The 25,204-nt window shown below is 42.0% G+C and overlaps 3 protein-coding genes across 7 annotated transcripts; 1 reads left to right on the top strand and 2 right to left on the bottom strand.

The window, feature by feature from the left end:
- LOC136349467 (band 4.1-like protein 4) lies at positions 1-21,479 on the bottom strand. 4 transcript variants are annotated; one of them, XM_066301027.1, is made up of 4 exons: positions 21,342-21,479; positions 17,926-18,037; positions 8,594-9,555; positions 1-2,721 (listed from the first exon to the last, which is right to left on the bottom strand). In XM_066301027.1, exons 3-4 carry the CDS (start codon positions 9,547-9,549, stop codon positions 1,476-1,478), a joined length of 2,202 nt encoding a protein of 733 aa, XP_066157124.1. In that variant the 5' UTR covers positions 9,550-9,555; positions 17,926-18,037; positions 21,342-21,479; the 3' UTR covers positions 1-1,475. The 4 variants fall into 4 exon arrangements, with proteins under 4 accessions (XP_066157124.1, XP_066157123.1, XP_066157122.1 ...); XM_066301026.1 differs by lacking the exon at positions 21,342-21,479 and adding an exon at positions 21,044-21,148; XM_066301025.1 differs by lacking the exons at positions 17,926-18,037; positions 21,342-21,479 and adding an exon at positions 14,897-15,074.
- Positions 20,558-21,823, top strand: flip (flippy). Its single transcript, XM_066301029.1, has 5 exons — positions 20,558-20,700; positions 20,851-21,048; positions 21,095-21,297; positions 21,360-21,512; positions 21,640-21,823. Exons 1-5 carry the CDS (start codon positions 20,558-20,560, stop codon positions 21,765-21,767), a joined length of 825 nt encoding a protein of 274 aa, XP_066157126.1. The 3' UTR covers positions 21,768-21,823.
- On the bottom strand, positions 21,795-25,204 carry LOC136349470 (lys-63-specific deubiquitinase BRCC36-like). 2 transcript variants are annotated; one of them, XM_066301030.1, is made up of 4 exons: positions 24,963-25,204; positions 23,084-23,294; positions 22,637-22,843; positions 21,795-22,579 (listed from the first exon to the last, which is right to left on the bottom strand). In XM_066301030.1, the coding sequence occupies exons 1-4, from the start codon at positions 25,077-25,079 to the stop codon at positions 22,329-22,331; spliced, it is 786 nt and encodes a 261-aa protein (XP_066157127.1). In that variant the 5' UTR covers positions 25,080-25,204; the 3' UTR covers positions 21,795-22,328. The 2 variants fall into 2 exon arrangements, with proteins under 2 accessions (XP_066157127.1, XP_066157128.1); XM_066301031.1 differs by lacking the exon at positions 24,963-25,204 and adding an exon at positions 23,752-23,883.

Genomic DNA, 25,204 nt, shown 5'->3' with positions numbered 1-25,204 from the left:
TATTTGTCGAAAATTTATTAACACGGTCCTTCTTATAAACTGATTTACAATTTTAATAAGAACAATATTGAGATAATAAATAATAATTTAGATGTATTTACAACGCAAACTACGCTTACGAATCTAAAATAATCGAAATTTACACGGGTCCTAAGTCGATTTATGCTATTTAGCTGAGAGATACGTTCCAAGCTTGAGAACTCGATCGTAGGAAAATGTAGAAGTTTCGCGTTCTCAAGGAGAGGAAATCTAAACTTTCCTTATTGACTCAGGCGAGCAGGAAATTAGGAAAGTGCTTAGTCAGGACCAGGCTGCGAAAATTCGCAAGTGGGAAACTGGATGAGGAACAGAGACATTTGGATGTTGCAGGAGGTCATATGGTTGAATCATACAAATTTTGCTAAAAAATATGGTTAAACCTTCATTAGAAACTCACAAATATTCAAGTCTTATGCAGGATATTCCGTCGCAGGACTAAAAAATCAGGGAAAGTCTAGAAATTCTGCGATCTTAAGGCGCCAAGCTGAGACTGACTGAAATCCCGCTACAAAGTAGCGGTGAGTTTCCTCTATCTAGCCATAAACGGTCCCTTAAGCCCCCCATTAGCTGGACCACAGGGTGTCCCGAGAAGGTTGTGCCAAACTCTGGGACGACTATAGGGGGGACTCTGCAAATTTTGCTCAGAAACCCCGGTCAAAAATGAGCCGTCCTGGCTTCGGAGCAACTAATTAGCTCATCCAAAGCACCAAAAGGCTCCGATATTTCGTTTATTTTTATCAAAGATAACGCAAAACAACAATAATAATAATAATGGTTCAAAATGACGACTCTCCAACCTGATTCCATACATTTGCTCCTTGAATCATGGAATCGCGCACCCGATCTTACAGCGCCGCCATCACTGTTCCCAAGGGGTCTTCACGGGTACCTACAGGAGTTTCATCCACCAACGACGTGATGTAACTCCAAAGGGAAAAATCCAACGGTCTTAAATCGGGACGTCGCGAAGGCCGGCTGATAGATAAAGGTGTTGGTTTAGATTATCCTGCGCAATACGGGTAGATAGGAGAAGTTGGAACTGCGTCTCAAAAGGGACATTTTAATGGAACAGAGAGAACAAAAAATCTGAGTCTTTTGAGGAAGAATCACTCCGGGGCCCAAACGGTTCGTTTCCGACTAGGAGTTTTTATGCAACAACTGCTCGCCGCAATGTCCCCCCCCCCCCCCCCTTCTTAAGATCGACGCAACCTCTTTGGGACACCCTGTATAATCGCAAAATTTTGAAGCTTTGATCTCGGCGGAAGGAAAAATTGCGATGTGTTATCGGTGAATATTTCGAGTAAAGAAACGCTGTAACGTCCTGGACACTAACAGAACTCCTCAAACTTCTGGATAACATGGAAATGCCAAACATTCGAAGTTTCGTTTTGGCAATTACTGCGCGTCTATCTCTTCAAAACGACAGCTCCTTTTGGTCATCGCTCTACCCCCAGTCCCGAATCAGAATGTTCATGTTGCACTTTGTGGAAATTAGGAAAACTGTCCAAAATTGAACCGTTGAAATTGCTCGAACACGCCGATTGGCTCACGTGGACTCCGTGGTAGTAATGCGAACCCTCTATCGAATCTGGATAGGAAAAGTTGGTCAACGCCTCGTCCATTATTGCTTTGGTATTGTACAGAGGCCCAGTGGAATATTGCCTGGTCTTAGTCAACGGGCTCCCGCCATGACTCCCTTCCATTTTCAACGTGGATTGATTTTTCAGCTTTACATGTTTCGAAAAGTTGGTTTTGACAACGGTGTAGGGAATCTCCTTGAGTTGAACATCGCTCATTCCAGACGTGTCAACTAAATCGTATTCTAAGTGCTTCTTGAGCTCGTCTGGAATCCAGGACTTGTGCTCTCCAGGCGATCTGGATCTGGACCGATGTTTTCTGTGTTTGTTCTGCCTATTGTGCGTCCCGTAATCGCTCGAATTAGGCCTATGAGCTTTTTCGTTGCTCTTGGTGCTGCTAACCACAGTGGCCTGTTGGATGGTATTGCTGTTGCTGTCCCTGGTGTTCTTCATTTGAGCCTCTTGCCACTGAAGTCCTGAGTCAACTAATTCATAAAACTTGTCAGGCTTCGATTTGCTTCTTCTCCGCTCTCTAGTTCTCGTGTCTTGTTCGGACTCGGAGTCTCTTCTGCTCTTGGACCTCCGCTTCCTGTGCTTTCTTCTGGATTTATTCGAACTCTTCGATAACTCGCTTTCATTATCCGAAGTTCTGCTTCGATGTCTTCGTCTCCGACACGATCGCGACTCGTTGGAGCTTTGACTGTCCAGCGACGAGGACCTGTGCCTGCTGCCCGATCTGACGGACCTGGGACTCGCGGGCACGGAATTGTTATAAAGTCCCTTGGAATGGGGCTGCGACCACGGGGCACTTCTGGTACTCCTAGGGGAGTCGAACTTCTTGCTACTGGCGTTACTCTTAAGGGTGTTAGTGTGGCAGGAACTATCGAAATTGTCCGCTGGAAGTGGGAGGGAGATAAATTTCACTTCCTGGTTTTGGTATTGCGGTGGTTGGTGGTTAGGTTCAGTCGATTGCGATTGAGATTCGTTGGTTCCAGGAATGAGACGTCTTTGGTATCGTTTCGAGGCCTTTCTGGAGAACGTGGGTGGTTGGCGGAGCTTCAGTTGGGCATCCCGGACTGCCTGTTTCTCGGTGCGGCCGCTGTATCTGAAACAACGAAAGGAAACGATCACCATAAACCAATTTCTAGAAAAAAATTATTTTCGAGGTTCCAGAGAAAATTACAGTCGAATCGGAACTGGAATTCCAGAAAAATTCCGGCATTCCGGCGTCGAGGAAAGGTGACTGGAAAATCGAGGCCTAATTCGCTGGCCATGCAGAACTGAGCACGCTGTATACGCACAAATCCACATGCATCTACGGTCAGCGAAACACTTTCGAAATTCCAATCCCGAAAGCAAAAGCTTACAAGACTCAATCGTTGACCGACACGGCTGAGATGCCAAAGTTTTCGACCCTTGAGCCTTTCGGACTCAACCATAAGTAATATTTGGCTCCAACTACGTGTTGCAGCAGGCCCGCAATGTGCCCACCGGGTATCAATAACCGTTTTCCCCGTGCACACACATGAATTTAAGGCACAGTGTATGCGAACAATTGCCACTTTTACTATCGCAATTTTCATTAGCGACCACTGTGACAGCGTTATTAAATTACCTCCAGCGCCCCCTCGGCCGCGACACGCACTTCAGATCTTTTGTCTCCATTTAGCCGCGCGTATCCGAGAAGGATGGCGCAGGTCGTCGCGTTAGTTCGGGTGACAAGCCGACGCACGAGCAGCGGTGGCAAATGAAAATCGATGTGGCCAAAATCGGAGATTTTCCTTTAAATTGTCGACGTCGTGAACGAGCTTCTCGACGGGTCCCGCGATTCGGGGGCTTTTGCGTCGAATCCACGTTAATTTCCTATCTGCGAGCCAACTGCTCCTGCCAGCGGTCTTTATAGCCATCGATACAGTTATGGCTTTGACTAAAGAGGAAATTCAGGTGTGACTTCACAGAGGAGATATCTCGAACTGTTGCGAGTTGAGTCATGCATTAAACAATCGAACAATGGAGCCTTTTCGTGTTAACAGAAATCGACGTTTATAAATATCCATAATCCTCTGTCAGCCGCAGCGAACTTCATACCGACACTGTGGGTTTAAAAAAGCCTGGGTCATGGGACAATACCGCGTTTGACATTCCTCTTCATTGATATTTTATGAAGCACGTAGTGTCGTTGACACTGGCTTAAATCATGCTCAATTTAAAATTCACGAAGCATCTGCCAACCCATTTTGTGCATATTGATGGGACATAAAGCAGACATCAAAAACAACGGAATTACATTCTAATGTGGGTATTTTTAAGCCGGGTAATTGCAATGGGTATTATACCCATTTAGGAAAATAAGCTTGTCGTGCAATTACGTAGATATGCAAACAAGAGAATTAACCATTAATTATTTACTAAATTGTTGTAGTAAAAAACCCGCTTTACCGCTTGGCGGTGTGCAAGGAACTCAGCTCCAAGGGGGAGGCGGCGGCAGGGCGGAATCTTAATATTTTTTGATTTTTTTTTTTGTTAGTTTTTGCCGCCGCTCGTAAATTCCAATGGAAACGTCGTCACTGCAAGAGGTGCGATTTCAGAGAAAGTGGAAATGACTGAGGTCAGATTTCGACGAGATCTAATTCCATGAATTTTGTCATCCGTTGCCGTTTGCACCCCACAGGCCGCGGAGAACGAAAGATAAAAAACTAGATCGACTATCTGCGGATCGAAGGTTTCATTAGGATTCATGACGCTTGATGAGGTTGCTTGTGTGTCACCACCGACTCTCCAGACATAAATCTTAGATTGAATCATACCTGCGAGGCCTTTGATAAATCACCAGACGGTGTGGCAACTAGCTGGAGTGCGTGGCCAAAAACACGTCGTTTTTCATTTCACCCCGCAGGCCGTTTGGCCGTGCGCCCCTCAGCTAGGGCGGCAGTCGCCCTTAAAAGTTCGATCGGAAAAGGGCCTCGGGCGATGCGTGATTTTTAAGGCCCTTTCAGCCCGGCTCTACCCGGCGCGTCGCCTTTCTCCATGGGGCGCGACAATACTACCAACCTGAACCAACGATACATTTTTTTCTTAGTTAAATTTCGTTTATTTTTTTATTTATTTATTTATTTTGTTTTTTAATAAAACGTGTGAAGCGCCGCGGAAGATGCCTCGGTCAGCTGGATCTCGCAAAATTGAAATGTCAACGACGCCTGGTTAGCGGGGACAGGGGTTCGGACACGGGAACGTGAAATAAAAAAAAAAAAAATCAGAGATCATGGTCACGTGAGAAACGTTCCGGGGAAGAGCCCTGGGAAAATTCACGAAGATGCAAAAACTAAAGCACTCTTGGCACCCGAAGGAAACCTGATAACGCAAATCCGGCAGATGGTTCGTGAAAGTCTAATCAGCAATAAATCAAGAACTGATTGAGGATGACAGAGATCGACGAATCAAAAATTTTGCGAAAGTGCTACGAATGCTGTTCATCAATTTAAAATACTCGTGGAATTGATTTTGTTCGCTGATGATGAGTCACTTTTACTTTAATCGTACGTGAGAAAATAGCCCGCATCGACGTGCGATAAGTCCTCGTTGGATGGGAGGAGGTCCTGCGCGGTACCCTCTGAGAACAAATGCTCGGATACCCTCGGGGCGCCGAATAATGGAGCCGGTTTCTTCCTTAAAATTAAAAAAAAAAAAAAATGAATTTCTTCAAGACGAACGGCACAATCTAATTTGTCCCCCAATGAGGTAAATCCAGGCACGCCGCACCATCGGATCTAGTTAGAACGAGATGGGGCGCCATCGCACTTTGCTCGGAATATTCGCTTAGACCTAGATGGAACCCCTCCAAATCGATGAACGAGAAGGGGGATCTCAATCGAACGGCCTCCGAGATCTCCCGATTTCACCCCTCTCGATTCCTTTTTATGGGGATACCTGAAATCGAACGTTTGCACGTCCAACGAGACCACTGAGGTCGAAAATGAGGCGAGTCGCCTCACATACCTCAGTAGGGAATGGGAGGAATGAGTTTCGGGCGAACGTTTCGACCAATTGCTAAGCTAAAAGAAATCGTTCGTTCGTTTTCGGTTATTTTCTGACATTATTCAACCCCACGTAGAAAATTTGGTTGAAAGGGGAAAAGGGAAAATGACGTGTCGGTTGAACCCCTTTCGTGCCTCACGCTGTATGTGGCTCGGTTGAAACTTCATTGATAGCGATTCAATCATGGAATAGCCGCTTTCGCCACAAATAATTTCCGAACGTAGTATGGCCGAATGTAAGTCATTTGCTTGGCCTTCACCAGAGTAAAGTTATTCATTATCCACGAACGTTGAAAGTGTAATGAATTAATTGATCGAGAGACTTCATTCATATCGTCACAGACTAATGCCAGAAACGCATAAATCAGCAACGGGCAATTATTGTGTTTGCGCATACCTGTATACGAGTGAGATCGAAATGATCCATTATCGATTCATGTACTTTTTTTAATTCTTCTGCACAGGCGTGCTGCATAAGATGCGCAGAGAGAAATTGGACAATTTGCACTAATGCCCCAACCGCTGTGCACGAAAAATCCGGCAACACTGGAATATCTCGAAAAATATACAATTTATGACAACGAAATGTATTATGTATATATATATACAGGGTGATTCCAAAGTTGCAGTTATTTTTTCACCAGTGAATGCGGCGTCAAAAAATATGACTTTTGGAGTTTTTTCGAAATATCGACATCAACGGATATACAGGGTGTCAAGGTTTTATTTAAAAAATTACGCCCTATTCGCTGGCGAAAGGATAGCTCCAATTTTGCAATCGCCCTGTATGTATTATGAAAACTGAAAGAGTTTTGAAGTTCTCCTGTTCTGCGGTACTCAGAAATATACGAGGAGCGTCGCAAACTAGCAGCGACTTAAAGTTATGTTTTTCCTTATAAAATGGCAAATTTTTGTAATTCACGCTCGCATCCTGAACACATTTCACCTAAACAGGTCTCACGGCAAAATCTACCGGTCCGGCAGCTGCTGAAGAACCAAAGAACAAAATGAGATTCTTCTTACGTAAATGAACTTATTTTTATTGAAGGGCGGGCTCCAAACGTGCCTCCTGAACGGCTCGACAATGGGCTGAATTGTAATAGAACTTCTCAACAACATGCTCCAGCACTTCAACCGTAAGGAAACGGCATTCGTCGCTAATTCTTCTTAATCTGCCAGTTTCGCCCTACTTTCTAAGCGGCCCCGCAGAAAACGGTCAAGGGGCGTCAAGTCCGGTGATCCAGGGGGCCGTTCTGTTTCACCTCCACATGCCGTCCAAGGTGGTTACTAGGACGGATTAGACAGAAGAAGACAGGCCATTGTCACCATTATTAATGAAACTTAGGATGGCCCTCTGTTGAAGCGTTAGAGTAAGCCATAGCACATGTCACGTGAAATGTGTTCGGGTTAATTGAGGTTAGAACTGCAAAGGTGAATTAGCAAATGTCATAAGAGAAACTTAATTTCAATTCACTGGTACTTCGTGACGCACCTTGTGTATTCCCGAACACAGCGGAAAGGTGGAATTTTCACATGGAGGATTTTTTAATGAACTCTGTATCTTTCGAGATATGTCAGGACTGCCGGACTTTTCCGTGCACACGGTGTGTAAAGTGGCAGACGAGATGCCCTTGATTGCTACTCTTATCGCATGAAGGTTCTCAATAGATATCGATAAGGCGGTACCACTTACAACACTTACGGTCATGGGACCAACACAGGAGCCAACGATAATGTAGCTAAAATGTCTGACCCCGTTAGAGAAATTAAACGACCCTGCTACGCAAGTCAATAATAGTACCAGAACATTCGCAAATCATGTTCTTATACAAGACTGCTTGTCGGATATAAAGAGTTCATGCAACTCACAGCAGCCATTAGATTGGTCCGAGGAGAAAAATATCTTATGAAATGCCTGCAGCCGGATCTGCAATTTGACTGTTCTCGATTTGCATTTTTACACTGTGAGGAAACCGAATTATCAAGGAGCGGTTGATTACGGTACGGCACTTAAGTGTGACAAAGATCCATTAATAAACATTACATAACGAGTGTAACAAAAAATGTTTTTAAGTCGGTAATGTACCATGTACGGTAATGGCCGAATGCGTGAAATATTATCTTGAAACAAGGCGTTTAAAACGTAATGTAATAAGAGCCCCAGGCAGAATGGTTAATTAACCTACGCGAATGTAGATCCCAAGGCAAAGGACACGTAAAAGAGGTTTCATAAAAGGAGAATTTTAGAAAACTGCTGCGCCTAAAATAGATCTGCGCCAACGGATTTCGCCACTTGGATTATGAATATTGAAATTTGTACTTAATTGGCTGATGAGGAGGTGCGCAGAGCGAACGCGCGCGACGGCACGAAAATCACGTCTAAGAAACCTCGCGAGAGGAGAAAATTTTGAAAAATTTTACGCGCGAAATGGACCTTCTGCACCAACAAATTTCGCGACGGGTTTGGACTACAAACGCTAAGGCTCGTCAGTTAATCTGTCGACGAAGAGACGCGTACGATGGCGCGAAAATCGAGTTGAAAAAAGCTCGCAAGGGGGGCAACTTTGAAAAGTCGTAACATCTGAAATGGACCTTCCGCACCAACAAATTTCATTAACAGGAACGGCCGAAAATGTCGGTTAAAACGATTGAGACTCGATCCTTGGTTGATAGCCGAAGCTAAGTTGCGTTGCGTTGCGTGCGCGGAAAAAGGGCGGTTTTCTGAGAATGTGCAAAACCGAAAACGAACTTTTGCTGCCCCCCCCCCCCCTTTGCGTTCCCCCGAAAGTCCTCCAGAAGCAATTTAAAGAAGTGAAATACGTCAGATAGCATTTTCGCCGGTCTCCCGAAGACAGGAACGGCCGAACGCTTAAAATATTATCTCGAAGTTAAGGCGTTTAAAACGTAATGTAGTGCCCCAGGTAAAATCTCCAATTAACCTACCTGAATCTAGATCCCAAGGCAAATATATCCGGCGAGGTCGGCGTGACTTGCACCAATCTGAAGAAGGCGTGATGCTCCACGCAGCATTTCCACAAATGCTTACATGCGCATTTGGAGGGAGTTTCGAACCCATAGGTGCACTCGTCGTCGTTCTTGCCGGCCACCCTCAACATGAAGTACCTCCCCTTGAAGTAGATTTTCGTGATTCGAGGCCAGTAGTAGTTCCCGACCGTGGTTTTGTTGCGCAGCACTATGATTCCGCTCGGATTTAGCCCGAGGAAGTACTCCACGTGGTCTTCGCCGAGAACCGGATGCAAATCGACACCGTACATCTCCAGCCACTTCACTTTATCCAGATAGTTCAATTCGGCCTGGCAAGGCATCTGCCCGGTTTGAGATTGGTGCAGTTCGGCAATGCGCATCTCCAGTTCGACGCTTTGGTTCGGGAGGAAGCGAAACTCAGACACGTAGCCGTAACCGTGACGTCGTGGGTCATAATCGCCTAATTCTGACTGAAGAATGTAAGCCCCCAATTCGGCAGCTAAATCAAAGGGGACGAGCAACCTGCCCTGAAGAATGTCCTGCTTGATCTGCAGGAAGAACTGGTATCGGGTGATCTCTTCCAGGAGTTTGCAGGGGTCAGCCGCGTAAAACTTAACTCCGAAGTATAAGGTGTAGGGGTCGGCTCCTTTGATCTGTTTTCCAAGCTTCTTGGAGGGGTCCAGCCAGTGCGTTTGCCCATGTTGGTCTAGGAACCTCAGCCCGAAATAGGCAGTTTCCAGTAAGTTCAAATGCTTGAACACAATGTCAAGCAAGACTTGCCCGGTACTGTTCCGTGCCAGTTCGTGGACCAACTCGGTTTCATCAAGAAAAACAATTTTGCAATGGACAGGGGTTTTGTCTGAGCAAAAGCAGTCCATCTTGTTTAATGGTAAGTGAGAGAGATTGATGACCATCCATATCTGAAACAAAGATCGAATATTAATAATTATTAAACTGGTTTACCGAAAATGTTCTTGTAGGCATGAAGTAATTTTGTTGCCTTGAAACTACGCCCACGATAGATGTAAGTGGATTATATTACTTTCTGCATATGTTAAACGTGCTTTCGCAGACAATGGGTGCCTTTATGGTCGTAGCATATGAAATTTATGTTAATCCACATTTTGAGAATACAGTTTTCAGGCTACCGACTACTGAAACATTGCCGTTGGGCACGTACGGGCAGGGCGACGAGCAAGAGCCGAAGAATGAAATTGTGTGACGAAAAATCCTCCGAATGGTTCCTCCGTGCGCACCTCGTAGGATTATGCGGAGCGAATTTCAATGGAAATTGTCGATAGTCCTCGATCTCACATCTCATAAGCTCAATTCTCAACGCACTTGCTGATGAGACATCAAGAAACAATTCCGTCAGCTTAACCCGGCCGAGACCGAGCGCGTCGCGCTGTTAAAATCAGCTCTGCGCAGCGCGGCGCGTTGCATTTGAGCGGCGGTCGGCGCGGCCGCGCGCGAATCTGCAACAAGCGCAAACGCGACCCTGCAAGTGTCGGCACATGAAAGAAAATTATTTTTTGCGCGCGTGCGCCTTGGCCAGGGGTGATATCGATCGAAATGGCGCGTGCGCGCCCGCACGCTGAGTGGGACAAAACACAGAATAATTTTTTTTCTTTAAAATATTTTGCGTTGATCGGCGCCAGTCTGCGCAGAGCGGTGCGGTACATTACGCAGCAACGGTGGTCCGCAGATGGTGCCACTGTACTAGCATTGCTGCGCAATTGCGAAAAATCGAATGCGAGGCGGATACAATTTCGTGCCTAAGAAAATGCCTCTTCGAACTGGGAGGAATTTCGAATGCTTCTGGATACATGTGGATTTTCCCCCTTAAGGAGTTCTAGCCCTGCCATTTCCGCACACCCTGTATCTATGTAACTAACACCACAATTAAGTTGCGAGGAGAGATCGAAGGTGGACAAAATCGAATTGTTGTTTAAGCCCCAAAATCGAACGAACGAAAATTTTTAGGCGCTCTACCGGGCTAGCGCCCAAAGGATGCCGGGTGTGCTCTATTCCTTTTTGTCGATCTCCAGTAGTTACCGAGATTTCCCATGAAAAATCGAAATTTGCGTAAAATAAAACTTAAAATTCTTAACTCAAATTCTTCTTGGCAGACAATAAATTTTCTATTCAAGGCTGGTTCACTTCGGCGAGTGGTACCGGTAGGACGTCTTGGTCTAATCCGCGCAAAACCACATTACGTCTTCATGATGGTAAATTTAACAATTACTCGATTAATTCCTGCCACCCACTGCGCTTAGAAGAGAAAAATAAATTTGAAAACAACGTAAAGAAATCGACAAATTACAAAACGGCATTTGCGTCCTTGTGCATTTCCCGCTCCCAATGCACCTGCTATAGTAGGGTCGCCCTATACCACACGTGCACACGATACATTAACAGGTGTCGAACAATTTATGACGGTTTAGGGTCACCAGTGAAAAGAACCTTAAACCTTTGTGGATTTAGTTCATAAAACGTGGCACCATCCAAAAATTTCATATAGGAAAATATGCATACAGGGTGGCCCACCGAAAAATTTTCCAAGCAAGTGACCTGTCTGACGATGAGAGCAATAAAAAAAACACTCGGACCCGTCAACTTCAATTTCAAGGGGGCCACATTCTTTTGGTATAACTGTTTTAGCCAGGTCTGACCCCTAAGAGGGGGGCGACTTCCGCCCTAAAAATCGAAAACGCAAGGGGGCGTCGTGCTACACGTCATTTTAAGGGGCATTCAATTGCCTTTCGTGACGATTGGCCGTGCCGTATCGTACGCGATTCAAATGTCATGACAATTCAATTCAATGTCAAGTCAAAAATGTCATGACTCCAGCAATGCCCAGAGATGTCTCTATGGAGTTCTGTGGAGGTCATTTTTCGCAACCGAAAAAATCGAAATTGATAATATCGCTTTTCAAATGTAATATCTCAGGAACTGGTGGTTCAAAATTGACAAACGAGGTGGAATTCGAAAGGCAATTGAACGCCCTTCGAAGTCACGCATGACCCGTTTCAGGGTAATAGCTTCGAGGGGGTGAACCTGGGGAAGTAATTACGCCAGAGGCATATGACGCTTTTGAAATTATAATTGACGTGCACGAGCTTCTTCAGATTTTCTACGTCGTGACACTTCGCTGGAGGGTTTCGATGGCCCACCCTGTGTGTAAATTACAGCGCGCGCACGTCTCTGCGTCTCAGTTGGTGCGTCGCATTCTCTATCTTGAACTACGCGCGTTACGTCACGAGACATGGGATACCAACGAAAAAGGCCACCAGATACACCACGAAATCCATTCGTCTCGCAAACACGAACCTGATTTATTGTATTTTTTTTATTATTTAATATCGGACTACTAAATAGCGACACATCGAACATAATAAAGCTGCATTAACGCATTAACGGTGATTTGTTCGCCGATTTCTGGCCGGCGCTGCAAGATTAGAAAGTAACGGATGGATTACCGACAATTCTGCGTATAAATCCGTAATTATCGGCGATATACTTTTTTAGGGCAAATTTCCTTTACCGCTATTTTCATGATGATCAGATTAATTCTTACTTCTCAAGCAACCAGTTCCAAGGGAAATCTCGTAACACTTATTTAAAATTCTTCCATCCGTTCATCTTAACCACACGTACGTATCTTCTTCCGTTTGCGAGCGAATATCGTGCGGCTTTTAATTACCCCCCCCCCCCTCCCCCAACGTGGTGAGTTTTTTAACATTTGTTTTTTAATTCAAAAGCAGCATTAAATGGGACAAAAGTTGCCATCTTGCCGCGTTGATTTGTTTTCCCAAATGCTGCTTGCGTCGGCGGTGGGGCGAAATGGTCGATTTTCTTCAATGGAAACGTGGGTCGGGCAATTGAATGTTTTCCAAAACTACGTTCGGTACGATTGGTTTTCGTCAGAAACAGGTGTTAATTTGGTGAAAAATGCGATAAAAACGCGGCTAAGTGGTACGTAAACAGTGAAAAGCTCGTTTGTTAAATTGGTTCGTTTTTGGTTTTGCGCTCGCCAACAGTCTTCGGTTAAAAAACAAAGGGAAATAAAGAGATAAATGAAAATAACTAAAGACCGTTCGTGAGCGCAAAATCAGGAACGATCCAATTTCCTACCAACAAACAAACTTCTTCAATGTTTACGTACCACCTAATCGAGTTTATATTGCACTTTTTACCAAATTTAAACCTGGTTTTCGCAAAAACCAATCGATAGATTCCGAATCGCAGCACGCCACTGAATACCATTTTGAAACGCCTTTAATTTGAGCTGCCATTTGACCCACACATATATATATTTTTTTTTATCGGCCATTTTGCGCTCCTGGTGACGTAAGCAGCGTTTGCAGCAACGAACAAACGTTAGTACGTTTTGTCCTGTTTACTGGTGCTCTTGGACTAAAGAAATGTTAAGAAGTTAACATGGGCGGGGCAGCAGTTTAGAGCTGCGCGACACGCTCAGCAATCACCGGCCAAATTCATGTTTTGTTTTGATAAGGATTAATGGATGGGCCGAGGATCGAGGGAAATAACCGATCGTTCAGCATGATCTATCACGGCAAATTATAAAATGAGCTATCCAAATCTTGTTTTTCAGGAAATACTGGCAATTCATCTCGCTTATTGAAGAACGAGGTCGTAAAATGAACCAACTTTACTGCATTTCTAGGAAGAACAGCAGGAATAGCTGCGAGTTCTTTGCAGTGGGGCCATAAAACCAACATGAGATGAGTAATTGGAAATTGAAGGATATTCACACCACCGTATTAATCTCCGGGTAGGTGCATAGAACGTTCGGTGGGAAGCTTCGAGTGATAAAATACGTTTAACTGCTGAGAAACGTAATTGCTTTTTTCTGTTACTTGGACGGTGAATGCGTGGAAATGAAATAATTAATAAACAACAAAATCAAATAACACAAGTTATTAACTAAAATTAAAAAATAAATATACTGAAAATGAAAAAGTTGAAAAAATCGCGAAAACTGCGTTACGGTATTCTCAGCGTCGGCAGGGAGCTGAGACGCCGCTCCGCGATCGTCCTACAAACGCGGAATCTATCTCCAATTATCCCCTAACTCATCGCATTCCGTCCAAGAAAAATCGCTGCTTTTGGCCATTAGAACTCTCGCTCGCCACCACTGCGCCAGGGCCACCAATCACACTGAGCGCCACCCATCCCGCCGTCTTTGTTCATTACGCAACGGTAAACGAAGATAAAACTAATTCTGGACCGGCGGTCCGAATTGACAAAAAGTCGCCTTCGGACGCAGCTACAACGTACGTTGCCCGTTTAAAGGGCGTGCGAGAGGACGTTGGCGACACGCTACGTAGGTGTTAACGCTTGCATCGAGTCGCAGGACGAAGGGACAGTGGTGGCAAATGAGAGTTAAGCGGATAAAAAAAATTTTTTGCCTCTTGACTTTCATGCCGGACGATTTTTTTTTTAATTTTTTAATTTTTGCCACAAAAGTGATGATTGATTTTCGGTTTTTTGGAGGGGGGAATTTTTGCTGCCGATATTGTTTATCAAGCAAAATCCCACAATTACAGCACCGGTCTCGGCGCGCACTAAAACGTGAACATTTCCACACAGAGACAGTCTTGCATTATCGAATGGTGAATACAAACTACCGTCATCTAGAGCTATCCTCGCAGACCGATGGAACGAACTAGGAACTAGAGAGATGAATGATCTATCCCATTGGGAGAGTTCAAGAGTTCAAGCTATTTGCTTCTTTAAATCCCCGATCGATTGTATCACTTAGTTGCCTTCATCAACTTCTCGTGCGTTTCGCGACTTGTGGCCGTTTCAGCGCTGAAACTTCCATCCTGCAAATTCCTCGAACTCGAAACCCTCTTCCAGTAATTATTACCCGCCTCAAATTATTCTACCTGAACGACCGCGTTTACGTTACTAGTCGTATAATCATGAAAATGGACCTGACAACGCTCATGCAATATTATAATATCGACTTTCGAGCCTTGGTCACATTCTATTGTGTCACACACAGACAATTTTCTTCCCATGATTGAAGGTGGTTCTGTGGTCTGAATTCGCAATTTCCTGATGGAACTTGTTGGTCATAAACCGAGATAATTGCATCGAATTGTATACATAAATTGCTGCTGGTTTAAACAACAGCTGATGCATAACGGTACTACTCTAAAGAAGTGGTAAATATCACTCACCACTAAATCCACACGAGCAAAGAAATCGTATAATAATACTGCCGGTACTTACATATTATTTCACTTCATAATAGTTTTTGTTATGATTAGCCTTGAGTACTACTTCCTAGCGCGCGCAAGGGCATTCAACTTGAAACTCGCTAGTGGTTCACTGCACACGGAACACTGAAGGAAGAGATTCGCGGCGGTACCACCACGGTACTACCAGCAATGACTAACCATTTCTTGCATTGTTTGATGGCTATTCCACATCCCACTGCTCCGTTTTTGCCCCGGGTTCGCCCCTCTATCATGGTACTACTCATACCCGATAACGCCAAACGCGTTGACTCTCGAGATTAACGAACTACCCGAGCATTCTTCTTCAATTTTTTAATGTTTATTAACAATGGTACCAATTAAAAGATACGGCCACTTCACTAATTACACTCTGGTCTTGACGGTGAAGTTTCTTTTTATTTTGACTTAGATGAATCTAAGGAGGTCAGGTTTGATGAGGCTCCATAGAGCTCGCCCATTGGAGGGCCTGAAATTAGCATGGTTATCAGGAACGCATTGGTACTTCAGCAGGGCCTCGCAATGTCGGACCAACACTGCACTTTTCAGTTGGGTCTGTCTCTGGCACTCCACTGGATTCCTTCAAAGAATTTTTGGGATACTGGAATTTTACGGAAATCTGCGAAGTATGTCGCTCACACGATCTACGCTATCTCTCTTCACGTCATTATCTTTCTTTCTTCAATCAGCGGCATTCCGTATCCGTCACTGCGAGCGGAATTGAATATTCCACAGGATTTTCGTTCAACTTCGAGATATTCCCCAAAACATCCAAATTCAGTGGTGTCCCTTGTCCAGCTACAATTTTTTTCCCAACGCGAATTCACCACCACTTCGCATACCGAACACCTAAATAATGTGATTTTTCTTCGTCACCAGCCTAATTTCCAATTAACACAAATCAGTGGCGTGCCCTGTACGATCTTACCGAGTTGTCGTGTGTTTCCCAGTCTGAACTGACAACGGCAATCTGCATTAGTCGCTTGCGCCTGACTTTGCTACGCCGCTGGGGTTCAAATTTTGATAGAAAAGCAGTGGCGTATCGGCGACATTCTGCATATTTTATTCAAATCTGGGTCTAATGAACAGGCCACAGGGTGTTTGGAGATTTTAGAGGCGGTTTAGAAGACACTCTGCCGGAAATAGGTCGGGCCTCGCGAAGTTGTGACTTGTCTCGATCTGTTTTCACGGTCAAAGGCGTACGCCACTCGACATGTATGAATTTAACACATAAATTTGTGGAGTACCCAAACTCCCCAAAAATCGGAGTTTCAATTTAATGTGTTTCGGTCAATCTGAATTGGACACTGCGATTTCCAAAATTTAAGGGATGTTTTAAAGACATTTTGAAGTATTAAAATGTGAGAGATATCAGTGGCGGGGCTTGCGCGACTTTCGCGAGATTAAAGTTTTTAATTTCGCAAAACCCAGTTACTGATAGATTAGTGCTGCACGTTGTACAGGTTGTCGAGAGAAGTCTTTTTAATTCGCAATGGCAACTTGTATTTTACGTTTAAGTCTCAATTTAGCACGCCACTGGGCTCCGAAATTTGGGGGGAATTTTCTAAGGGAATTTCGTCTGAACTTTGCGAAAAAACAGTGGCGTAGTTTCCAGGGGCTCGCCAGGTTACCTTTGGCCGCACTCACCATCAAGGCACATCTTACTGGGAGATGTTTTTATCCAAATTCGAGATGTGTTTAATGGAAATTTCGTAATACTGAAATTTCACAGAAATCAATGAGGCAATTGGTGCGAGCCATGCAATGTTGCAATTACTTTTCTAATCTAAATGCACCGTCGTTAGCATCCTGCATGGCACTGGGTGTTTCTAGGCTTGACACTCTTCAAATAAAATTTCGTTCAATTCAAATTTTAAGGAAGTCAGTGGCGCAGCTTTCACGATCTCGACAAAGAACGCAATCGGTATCATTCTGGCTGGTTTACCGTCTAGGCAGTGAAAGTGACACTGCCTGTCGACGCCAAACGCCGTTCCCGATCTTCTTGGAGAGGTCTTTAGCCCAAGATTCTTGCTTTTGCGGCATAAAACGATCATCCACGACACTGTTGCCTTCATGAATAATATTTCAGTTGAATGGAGCTCCCTTCCTTCCAAGGACGGAACGATTTAAAAGATATTAGAGTCCTCTCATCCTGCATAGCTTTCGGCCATCTACAGGTAGAAGTTAATTTGGCGCCAAGGCACGCAAGCACCAGTAAGTACCAGCTTCGTTTCAGTAATTATAAGTTCGACCAGGGCTTTTTTAAATTTTTAACCTCAGCCATTAACGTTGCTTCTAGTCAAACTGGTACGTATGAAGTATGATTATGATAAATTTGTATAAGCAATAAGGTTGAAATATGTGTACCATGGGAAAAAAATACTGTTTCGAGGCGCTGGGTGCAGTTACTTTATGGTGCAGTTAGCTGTAACCAATTAGCCGATGTCGATTCGGCGGGAGTAATAAGAAACTGAGCAGAAACAAGAATTACACTGCAGAGCTTGTAAAATAATATTGTCGGCAAAAGGACCGACGTTTTAATGGCACAAAGCTGACCGCAAAGGGTCCCCTTTACCGCCTAGGCTGCGAAGCGGCCCTTTAACCGACTAGGCGTGATGAGGCTCTTGCCGGTGAAAATTTTACAGGTAAGCGGCGGTAAAAGTTGCCGCCCAACGGTAAAATTCCATCAGGAATATGCGAAAATCGGGCCAGAAATAGGACTCGGACCAACAGACACGAGGCCTTCTGGGTTACCCACTCGCTTGCCAGTATCGACTCGCATTTCCAGCATAACGCACGGCACGTTCCATTTTATTTATTTTTTTTGTTTTTGTTAACACACGCTGTAGATCAACGCCGACATTCCTGACTTATAACCGAAGGAATTTCAACGATTTTCTCTAATCTCAAATTAATTCATGCTTACTAGAACGCACTTATTGACGATATTTCTTACGCCGTTACTAGCCTAATAGACAGGAATCTTGCCTATTTATACATAAGAAAATGAGTAAAACAACTTACCTATGAAAAAGCGATCAATTGGCCGTAATCTTGCAGAATTCGATGCAAATATGTCCATCTCATCTAGACGTGTTTGCTTAATTTCGTCGTTGACTTCCTTTAAAGTTATTAACTGAAAACCGGTAATAATGTATGAAAATTAATTCACTACTTTTTCTGCGCATCCTGTGTAGGATATATGTTGTAAATAGGCACATCAGGACCGGCTCCAGGATTAACATTCGGATAGGGATGTATCTTTATTAGAGCGAGATACGTGTCGACGGTGACGGATTCCGAGGTAAGAATTCAAGGCACCGGCGTGTCCGTCACTGTCCACAGTGATTAATACGCAGTACTTACGCCACTCGTGCGGCTCAGCTCTTTTGAACTCAAAATTGTTACTCCCGTTTGCGGTTTTCGGTCGGTACGCCACTGCTTTTACTGTACTCGACAACATTTAATGTAACCGAGAACATTTGGGGCACTCCATAATCAGTGTTGTATCACGGTCTTTTATTGACACCCAGTTGCATATTTATATATTTCATTTTAGCATTCTGCTGCCGCCGGTTCTCAATTTAAAACAGTGTTCCTCTAATCCAGGGGCGTGCATTGATATTCAATTGCAAAAAATGACGATAATGATGAGTGAGTGCACAACGCATGTATGACAATTAAGACGTATTTTAATATGCAAAAATATGTAAAGATGCTCCCCGCAACAAGAAATTGGGGCTCTCTCCGATAAAACCGGACGTTGCGAGATCGTTTAGAACGCCATCAAGTTAGACGTGCGCATTTTTACCGTGATCGACCGTTCGAGGTTCGAAAATTTCTCGAAAATCGGAACTTCTCAAACACTCCGCTTCCACCGACGATTTTTGGGTGGGTTAAAGCTTTCAGGTATCGAGAATAAATGGGAAAGTTCGTGGGATAATTGGCGCGGAGACAGTGGCGTCGCAGAGTCGGAAAAGCATCCACGTGGGACATTGAATTTTCCAAAAAAGAAAATTTTCACTTTCGCCTGTGAGCATTCTCCCTGGGGTGTCCTAAACCGCGGAAAATCCTCGCCACGAAAGTTAACGGAATTACGCATACTGTACAGATAGATTTGCGAACGCTTCGGCAACGAACTACAGGGTGCTACACGATGCGAGGATCGAGGACGTTTGCCCCGCATTTCAGCATAGAGCCTTTGCAGGCCTATCTGCACACAGATTTTTTCGCGATATTTTTATATACAGAACGCCCCGTTAAAATTTACAGGTTAATTTTGGAACATCTTCCACATTACTTTGACAATAACAAATTTATGCATTTATCAGGTAAACCGTCGCCGAAACTACAATTTGAATTTTTCTAAGCAAGCAGGAGTTTTCGCATCCAAAAGGGGGGTTATTCTACAAAACATTCAGAACTAACGACACATTCCGGACCACCTAAGAGGTCGCCAATATGCAGGTTGTGCCTTAATGGATTGTAAAAATTGAAAAAAAAAAACGGTAAAAGCTTGTTTTTTGGTAGGACATTTTCGGCAATTACCTTAACTATAATCAAAATTAATAGTTTTAATTGGTACAAATGTCTCTTAAGCTATTGTTCCTTATAATAAAACTGAAGCCTCAAAAACGTCAATAAAAGACATAAAGGATTGAATTAGATTAGTGAATAAAAACTAATAATGTCGCAAAAGAGGTCCTCGTGTCATATATTGAGAGCAACAACGAAAAAAGCAACGCGCTGTAGAACTTACAAGAGCGTTATAAGAACTGTTACTACCAATTTTGTTGTGTTACCTTTACAAATAGCAGAGAATTTAATGAAAACCGAAAAAAAAAACGAAACTTCAACACCCTGTAAATCAAAATGGAAGAAATTTAGGACGTGCCTTTACATGAATTTTTAATTTTAAAATAAGCTCGTGATTCGCCCATTCCATATTTTACCATCCGTTAAGAAGCACCCCGTACATGAGCATGTGATTGGAGGAAAAGAAAATAGATTGGAGAAGGATTTTATTGCTAGAAGTGCGGCGAGAAACATCAATAAATATTGATTATTTCATCATGTCTCGTTTACGAGGTTTCCCCAACAAGAACGGGCTGATATTTCAGTAAGAAATGACTATTTACCTACATGATCAAGAAATGATATAGCATTCCAGTAGAATGCGTTAGTGCCTAGCTACAGTCATTCATACCTACTAGTTACACTATGTATGTTTTATGGTTAGTTTTGTATCTATATTTATCTAAAACTTTCAAACAAAGGGCCTCTTAATCTCGTTAGTTCAGCAAGCTAAAACGCCATTTGTTACGTGTACTTACCTACTTAAGGGTTCATAAACGTATCGCAAGATCCAAGAGAAAAATACATACAAAAATAACAATAAAAGCGGGGATTGTGGCTGGCTCTCTTATTTCTATAGATGATTATTTTAGTATGTTCGAACATTATCCAAAATTAAACAAAAAAAAACACTTTTTCCCCATATTAAGAAACGCTAATATAGGCAACCAACAATCGCTGCTAATTTACCTTCAAACTTTGAACACTGCCCTCGTAAATATAGATTTTGGAGCGCGATTATCGATAAAACACGCGAAATAACGAAGTTGCTTTTCGTTAATGAACGTGCCAATTAAATGGGATGCAGTTACCGAAAACAACAAAAAGAAACTCGAACGATTTGACATTATCTTGGACGGAAACATATGCATATATTAACAGTGCTAATAAAAGATATCGTTTGGAAATTTCCGATGAAAACAAAGAGTGGAGAGCAGTTTATTGGTGAGAATCACAATGCTGCAGGGTACTTAGCCCGTTGTTTCAGCCCCTGGTGGAACACCGCAATTTAACAGTAATCCCTAGGAAAGTTTTCCCGTGCATTTCAACGAAAAACCACATTCGCCACGTATTACGCTAAATATCAATTTTTAGCGGCCCTAAAACCGAGTACAAAATTGACAGACTTGCCCCGTGCACTTGCTACGAATTTCGTCTAAAACTCGATGGAGAAGATTGGCTGAACTTTAAAGCGGCAACCGAAGATGTCGGACCTTACACATCGGTCATGCATCTGACTAGAGCTGTAAAATTGGGGAAAAGCTCTGTCATAAGAAAAATAACTCACCTAAGGTAAAATTTCTAATTAGATGGTACGTCCTATGATAAATATTACCAGGCCGGACCTCCTCAACGCCGAAAACAAAGAGCACAAAACTCCAATTTTCCAAGCAATCGAGGCAAAAGACTTGCAAGTGTTGCATTTGTTGATAACCCTCGGTGCGAATGTGAATAAACCTCTATTGCATTCACTCAGAACTCCTTTAATGTTTGCAATATATAAAGGAGAGCTTCCAGCGGCTTCACTTTTATTAGACAAAGGTGACGATTCTTTTTTAAATGGAGTTTACGATGAATTTTATTACCTCAATACTGTGGCTTAGGGGCCAGAACATCTGACACGGACATTAATGGGCTCAATATCGTCCATTACGCAGTGGATTCGAACAATTTAATGAATCTTGAGTTTGCATTGGAATGTCATTTAGATATCAACACTCGGGACTTCAATGGATGGACCCCTTTAGCGAGAGCAGGTACGATATGGTCAAACGAGCACTTACAAAGCTAGAACGCAGAGATTAGTGTACATAGTGATATCGTTAGAATAAAATGGCAATTTTCAATGTGGAGAAAGTGACACAATCAAATTCTTATTTCCAGTTATTCTCAATTGTAGTGAAGAAATTACGGAGTACCTTCTGGCACATGGAGCTGACACACACCTTAACGATAAAATGGGATTTGACTATAGGAAACATGTGGATATAAATAAAGGTTTTGGGAAATGAGGGAAGTTACAAGTAAATCGAACTAACTTAAACTAAAAATATATATATGAGCGATACGCATGTGCTTTTACTGATTTACTTGGCCAAAATTTGGGTTTTTCATATAGGACCCGTCTATTAGTAGATATTTAGAATTACAAAATTGACAGGTTAAAATCTCTACTAGACTTTCCCTTATTAAATTCTACTATTTACTGAATTAATTGAAAAAACATTTTGGAAGAACAAAGGAATTTCTTTAAGTGATTTATTTATTTCATTATTTATTTATTTATGGCCAAAAATTAATTTTTTCGCGCCCGACGCATTGAAACTATGTTTAAAAAATTATTAAAAATGTCGAATTCTACCTTCTCTTTCAAGAATAACAAACAATAATAACGATTTCTTAATTTTACACTAACTGAAAATACAATTTATTGTTCATGCATGGTAACTGCATATTATAAATTATCCTCTACGAAATCTTGTCATAGAGAAGTCTGGTAGTTCTTTTCTCATAGTCAAACCTCCACATTAAAATACTCACAGTACACTCTAAAAACGCAAGTAAATACTTCACTACTTATTCCTTTTCAACAGTAACTCCGCTTTTATGCTCTCCAATTCTTTAATTCTCAACTTAGTAGCGTTAAGCCTCTCAACTAAGTCATCGCACATTGGCCTGGACACCTTGGAAACAATGTGTACTAGAGCCAGAGTTTTAAATGCTTCATTATGCAGCCTTGCGATAGGATCGTTGGTTTCATTGTCTTTAATGCTGTGACACTCTACCTCTTCTTGTATAAGCACTTTGGACAGGTTGGCAATCCCTTAATATTGGGAAAAAAATTTGAAGTTATGATTAAAACAGATGTTTGCTGTTTAACCTTCAAGATTATGCAGTTGGAAGGGGGATTTTTCGATGAACAATGGCACTTCTCGTCTCTCTAGTTTGGAACCTCCTTGGGTCAAGGATTGGAAGCAGGTGAGCTGAACTTGGTTGTTCTTAAGTCTTGGGTCGCTCTGGTATACTGAAAAGATTACGCCCACAAATAGGGGATCTAGCATTTGATAGGTGGCTTGCGTTCCGATGTCTAAAAAACACATAAAGCCTGATCGATGCATCCTTTATGTTAGGTACTTCATAAATTAACTCTAAATTGATAAGTTTAAAGGTGAAAATGATGGATACCTATTAAACTTTGCTTCTCTTATATGGAATAAAGACAAGTTCAGTGACTAGAAAAGAGTAAAAGTTTGAAGGCCTTTTAATAGATAACTGGGGTATGACCAGACACAACATGACCTACTTATAACTCTACGATCAGACGTACCTACATGGCTAGGCCATACAGTAATATGGGGATGGGAATGATACCAGCCTATAACTCTCATGGGCCTCTTCAAGTCTGTGGCAAGTTGCTCTGCATAGACCGAAGCTCCACAGAGCTGTTCAGGGGAAATTTCTACTCGATCGGGTTGTTTGTCGCTTCTATGTAGAATCATGCACGCAGAAATATTGGAAATACATTCCTCTTCATCAATCTAAATAAAAAATCATTCTTTATGCATCTAACACAGTTTGTAAGAACTCATATGTGAAATGCAAAGATTTGAGAATTGTTCTAATAAAGATTAACCTTGAGGAACGGCCTGATAAAGACAGATAAATAAAAAAAAAACCTTGAGTTTCTCCTGTTGAATTATTTTTCTGAATTATCCAGTAAATAGCATATATTTAAAATATTTATGACTAAACTCAAGCAACAGCAGTTCAGGATTATGTCCAAATAAAACAATTTTCTATTGTGTTGAAAACCAATGGTTTTATATTCCTCGTGGATGCCTATTAACCTTGAATTACCATCAGATATGGTCAAAAATTGCTTCATATAGATGATTTTGGTATGCTCATGACAGAGAATATACACAAATGGTCTTTTTTGTAGTGGTTTCAAGGATAAGGGAAATTTGTGAAATAGCTAAATATGTAGGTGCTTACCTCTCCAATGACCAATCCCATGATTTCTTGTTTGTCAGTTTTGGTGCATGTTGGATACATATACATATAAACATTTGATGATAGATTTACCCTGTTTAAGTACTTATTGGGCGCCGTTTTAGCAATATTTTCAGGCTTCCGAAAATTGGTTCACAGTTAAAAACTTAAAAGAGAAATGTATATTTTTAATTGTTGAAAAGTTAGAAAATATATAGTTTTATTTTGATTTGTTATTAACTTTTGACATATTAATGTCTGACTAAAAATTAAGCAGTTGACATTATTTACTCTTCCTCTTTTATATGTATAAGAGCATTGTGTATCAAATTTGGTATGGGAAGCTTTGACCATTCGGAAATAACATAATAACACTTTTTTATAGTTTACCGCTCTTCGTCTGAGGATTTGACAAAATTAATGACCTATGTTTAGATACATACACCTAAAAACCTCTTTTTTTTAACCATTCCTGAAGTTCTGATCAAAAAAAATGTTATACCTTATATGTAAGAAAACCGAAAAATGTTTTTAACACGTTAAACAACGGTAATGTAGATTATTGTCAGTTGTGGCATGCAAATCTTGCCAGAACATCATCTGGTGTCCAAAGTTATGCTGTAGATTTCCGCAGAATGCCTTTCAACATCCCTCTACTATGTAATGCTTTAAATTCAAATGGATACTGCCACATTTAGCTTCAGTGACGCCAAAGGAACAAAAATCATAGTTTCATGGCGATGGCGTCAAAGAAGAACTCATAATTGGCTAAGTTTTGTTAGACTAAGGTTTTTTTTAATCCAATTGCCATTTTCCACACAAAACTGGTACTTGTACCCTCGGCGAATATATTAAAATTAGTTTTGTGACTTTTATCGACCAAAATTGAATTTAACCATATGGGAGACTCTATATCATTACATTTTTAGGTACTAAATCGGTGGGATAAAATCTCCAACAGATGCCCCTATATCCAACTCCACCAGTTTCCGAGTTAATTGGGAAAATACGTGAGAGAACTAAGAAATTTCTTTAAAATTGTTTTATATAAGCTACTTGTCTAACAATCAAGTTTGATATCAACATCGGCTCTCAAACATATCTAATCAAAATCGCTTTATGGACATGGAATATACACAAATGGTTGGATTTTTGGGGGCTTCAAGGATAAGGAGAATCTGTGAAATTGTTCGATATGTAATGCATGTACTTACCTCCCCAATCAGCAATCCCATTATTTCTTGTTTCTCGGTTGTTAGTGCATGTTGGATACATATTGCATATACATCTGATGATAGATTTACCCTCTTCAAGTACTTTTCGGGCACCATTTTAGCAATACCTACAGGATATCAAAAATCGGTTTTAGAGTTAAAAATAACATATATTTTGTGTTTATTATCAAATTAAAAAGTATATTGAACTTTCTTTTTTTATAATTTAGATGAGTATTTAT

Source organism: Euwallacea fornicatus, chromosome 38 (genome assembly GCF_040115645.1).
Source record: "Euwallacea fornicatus isolate EFF26 chromosome 38, ASM4011564v1, whole genome shotgun sequence".
Taxonomy (NCBI): domain Eukaryota; kingdom Metazoa; phylum Arthropoda; class Insecta; order Coleoptera; family Curculionidae; genus Euwallacea; species Euwallacea fornicatus.
This window is presented reverse-complemented; position numbering and strand designations above follow the sequence as displayed.

Bases quoted from the DNA above. Each gene is read 5' to 3' on its own strand.
- LOC136349467 (XM_066301027.1), bottom strand. From the start codon at position 9,549: ATGGTCATCAATCTCTCTCACTTACCATTAAACAAGATGGACTGCTTT. The intron at 2,722-8,593 runs GTAGGTTAATTG...TCGTTGTTTCAG, and splicing joins GCCTTGGGATCTAGATTCAG to ATACAGCGGCCGCACCGAGA.
- flip (XM_066301029.1), top strand. From the start codon at position 20,558: ATGCAGTTACCGAAAACAACAAAAAGAAACTCGAACGATTTGACATTA. The intron at 20,701-20,850 runs GTGAGAATCACA...ATCAATTTTTAG, and splicing joins GAGTGGAGAGCAGTTTATTG to CGGCCCTAAAACCGAGTACA. The intron at 21,049-21,094 runs GTAAAATTTCTA...AAATATTACCAG, and splicing joins AGAAAAATAACTCACCTAAG to GCCGGACCTCCTCAACGCCG.
- LOC136349470 (XM_066301030.1), bottom strand. From the start codon at position 25,079: ATGGTGCCCGAAAAGTACTTGAAGAGGGTAAATCTATCATCAGATGTA. The intron at 23,295-24,962 runs GTAAGTACATGC...TTTTTTATTTAG, and splicing joins TGGGATTGCTGATTGGGGAG to ATTGATGAAGAGGAATGTAT. The intron at 22,580-22,636 runs GTTAAACAGCAA...CCCAATATTAAG, and splicing joins CCAACTGCATAATCTTGAAG to GGATTGCCAACCTGTCCAAA.